The sequence below is a fragment of the Elephantulus edwardii genome, unplaced genomic scaffold (genome assembly GCF_000299155.1).
Source record: "Elephantulus edwardii isolate Elephantulus edwardi_28Jun2011 unplaced genomic scaffold, EleEdw1.0 scaffold00320, whole genome shotgun sequence".
In the NCBI taxonomy this organism is placed as follows: domain Eukaryota; kingdom Metazoa; phylum Chordata; class Mammalia; order Macroscelidea; family Macroscelididae; genus Elephantulus; species Elephantulus edwardii.
In genome coordinates this window covers 2525434-2528534 of record NW_006400070.1, presented here as the reverse complement: position 1 = coordinate 2528534, position 3101 = coordinate 2525434, and the positions used below count along the sequence as shown (strand labels likewise).

At 42.7% G+C, this 3101-nt stretch overlaps 1 protein-coding gene across 1 annotated transcript; it reads right to left on the bottom strand.

The window, feature by feature from the left end:
* Window positions 1–2450: 2450 nt before the first annotated feature.
* On the bottom strand, window positions 2451–3083 carry LOC102857785 (BAG family molecular chaperone regulator 1-like). Its single transcript, XM_006901346.1, has 2 exons — window positions 3008–3083; window positions 2451–2791 (listed from the first exon to the last, which is right to left on the bottom strand). The coding sequence occupies exons 1-2, from the start codon at window positions 3081–3083 to the stop codon at window positions 2451–2453; spliced, it is 417 nt and encodes a 138-aa protein (XP_006901408.1).
* Between the last annotated feature and the right edge of the window lie 18 nt (window positions 3084–3101).

Genomic DNA, 3101 nt, shown 5'->3' with positions numbered 1-3101 from the left:
GCAATTCGAACACAAGGTTGCATATGTATATACGTGCACTTCTTTCCTGAATTGCTAGGTTTCCTACAAGGAGACAACCCAGATTACTGTAAATTCCGTGCGACACACAGGAGGGTTTTGGAGACAAATGCTTTCGTTCCTTCTGAACTTCATAGTGTACGTAACTCACAGAGTTTATATCTTTCCAGGCCTGATTTTCAGTCAAATCCCCTGTGGTACGAATTGGCTGCTACTTTTGTTACCTTTGGTAGTAAACGGTACATCTTTCACTGAAACAAACTCAGTACACAATGTGAGTGAGATTCTTGGGAAAAATTTGTAGGAACCAAGAAAGAAGAGCTTCCGGAAACCCCGTGTGGTACGAATATAATGTCATATACAGCAGAACATCACTACGTTAAGTGATTCATTGTTCAGCAAGAGGCAGATTACAGAGAAAGATATTTCTAACAAAGTGTGTCATTCGAGGGCTTCAGTAAGTAAGGGGCTGCTCAATTTGAACAGAACATTGCATAGGTGTATACTTGCACTTTTATATTGAATTGCTACGTTTCCTACAAGGAGAAAACACAGATTACTGTAAATTCCGTGCGACACACAGGACCGTTTTGGAAACAAATACTTTCATTCATTCTGAAAGTCATAGTGTACGTAACTCACAGAGTTTACATCTTTCCAGGCCTGCTTTTCAGACAAATCCCGTGTGGTACGAATTGGCTGCTACATTTGATACCGTCGGTAGTAAACGGTACATGTTTCGGTACAACACCCTCAGTACACGATGTGGGTGAGATTCTTTGGAAAAATTTCTGGGAACTATGGAAGAAGCACTTCGGGAAACCCCCTGGGTGGGAATATCGCCAAAATGTTATATACAGCCTAACATTGTCAGACTGCATCTGCAAGCCCCACTCTATCTTATCGTCCTTTGTGTATAAGTGCAGTGCTTATCCTAATAAAGTTGAGGTGGATTGACTCTCTGGTCCTCCCCTGGAGTGGTGTCTTCATCGCTGTTAAGTTGCAGGTGGACTGACAGTGACAACTGACAGAACTAAAAGAGCTTGGTAATACTTGCTTCTGATGGGAAGTAAGGCCTCAAGGTCAAAGATCAGAGACAAACTTGCCTGTGAGCATTTCTGAGAAGAAAACAAACAAACAAACTCAAATTAATTGCTAACAAGTCAGAACAAATTCATGGCTACCCTCTGGCAGGTATTTGAAAGCCATGAAAGATTGCCCATCTTGATTCTGAGGAGCCACTGCTAGATTAAAAATGTCAGAGATGTGTTTTCTTTGGGTTAGTAAGTGCAAGTCCTTATGAACTATGCCATGAGAGTACACTACCTGAGAAGAGGCTGTATTAAACCTGTATCCTGAATGTTTCCATACATAAATCATAACCTGCTACTTATCTAATATAACTTTCAACTGTGAGTATTGTCTTTGCATTCTGTGTAGCCATTGCAACAAATTCTCAAACCTGGTAAAGAAGTAGTAGACTATGGGGAGACCTCTCGTTAAAATCAGTAGAAAGTGTGGAGCATGGGGCTCATGTTTCATCTCATAGGAATTGACTTTGTGCTATTGATGCTGTTGATGGTGGACTCATTGCCCTTTTGAAGATAGTAGAGCCATTCCCATGTCTGCCACACTGTTTTTATAGAACTGGTTCCTTTTTAAAATTAAGATCTTAATGAAAGTTTATAAAGAACTTGCATTTCCATCCATTCAATGTTGCTCATTTTCTTCCCTGCCTCTCTCCCCAACTTCGCTTTTTCCTTTGGGAAAAAAATTCTTTCATTGTTATACAGTCCCCCCATCCCCCTGACAACTTTACTACACAGCTCTTACTGTGGACTCTTGTCATGCCAATAATATCTAATCATATATTCCTTTTATACAGTTCTCTCCTCATCTGTTTCAATGCCATGTACATTATTTATCCCCTCTTTTCTTAGTTTTCCCCAACCCCTTTGTCAGTCCTGTTTTATAACAGTGGCATTATGCAGCATTTGTCTTTTTGTGACTGATGTCCTCCATAGTCACCCATTTTGTGTAATATTTCATGAGGTCTTTGTTTTTAATAGAACTGGTTCTAATACAAGGAGCTCTATTGGCCTAGTCCGTAAGAAGCTGCTCTGAAATCCCAAAGTACGCAGTTGGAATCCATCAGCAGCTTCTGGAAAGAAGGATGGGCAACCTCCTCCTGTTCAATTAACTACTTCTGAAAATCCACTGGGGAATCAGCTATGGGTCAGTTCTGACTTGCCAACACACAACAGCAACAACAACAACAATAACATGAAGTCTTCTTTCAAGAAGATCATAATGATTCTTCAGAGTCATTATATTCTCTTTTAAGTAGTATTTAAAAGATCTTTTCAAAGATCTTGGAATATAACATCAAAGTTCTGTATATTGGGTTCTTTATTGTTAAGGAAACTGAGATTCTAATATATATTTTTCTTCTCCACAGCTTTTTCCAAAATTCTCAACTTCTTTAATTCAACCTCTTCCGCTGATCTGTCCTTTTTCCCAATTAGCATGACCCGACATCCATTTTGTATTCCAAGTGCTGACAAGGGCTGTTCCATATCCTTTAGAGATTTTCCCTTAAATATCAGTTTCTGAGAAGACACTGGAACTCCTATGGCTTCTTCAACAAGCTGGGCCACGTCTTGGACAACTGGTTCGCCAGTGCCCTGCTGTGGGCTAACATTAATGTCATACTTCTCGTTGCTGTGAGTGATGGTCACCAGGATCCCAGCCGTCGCTATGTCCTCGCTTTCGGACGCTTCTCCGTAAGGGACCACATCTCCGTCCCGAACCACGTCTTCGTCCCGAATCATGTCCTCATCCAGGACCACGTCCCCGTCCGAAACCAGGTCCTCCTCCGGGAATAGGTCCTCATCCGGAACCAAGTCCTCCTCCGGGACCACCTCCTCGTCCGAAACCACGTCCTCGCCCGGGACCACGGCCTCGCTAGGGGCCACAGTGTCGCTCGGGACCACGGCCTCGGTCCGAGCTACCTCCTGGCTCCCGGTTATCTCCTCGCTCCGTGCCACTTCCTCGCTGCGGGCCATCTGCTGCTTCTGAGCCAT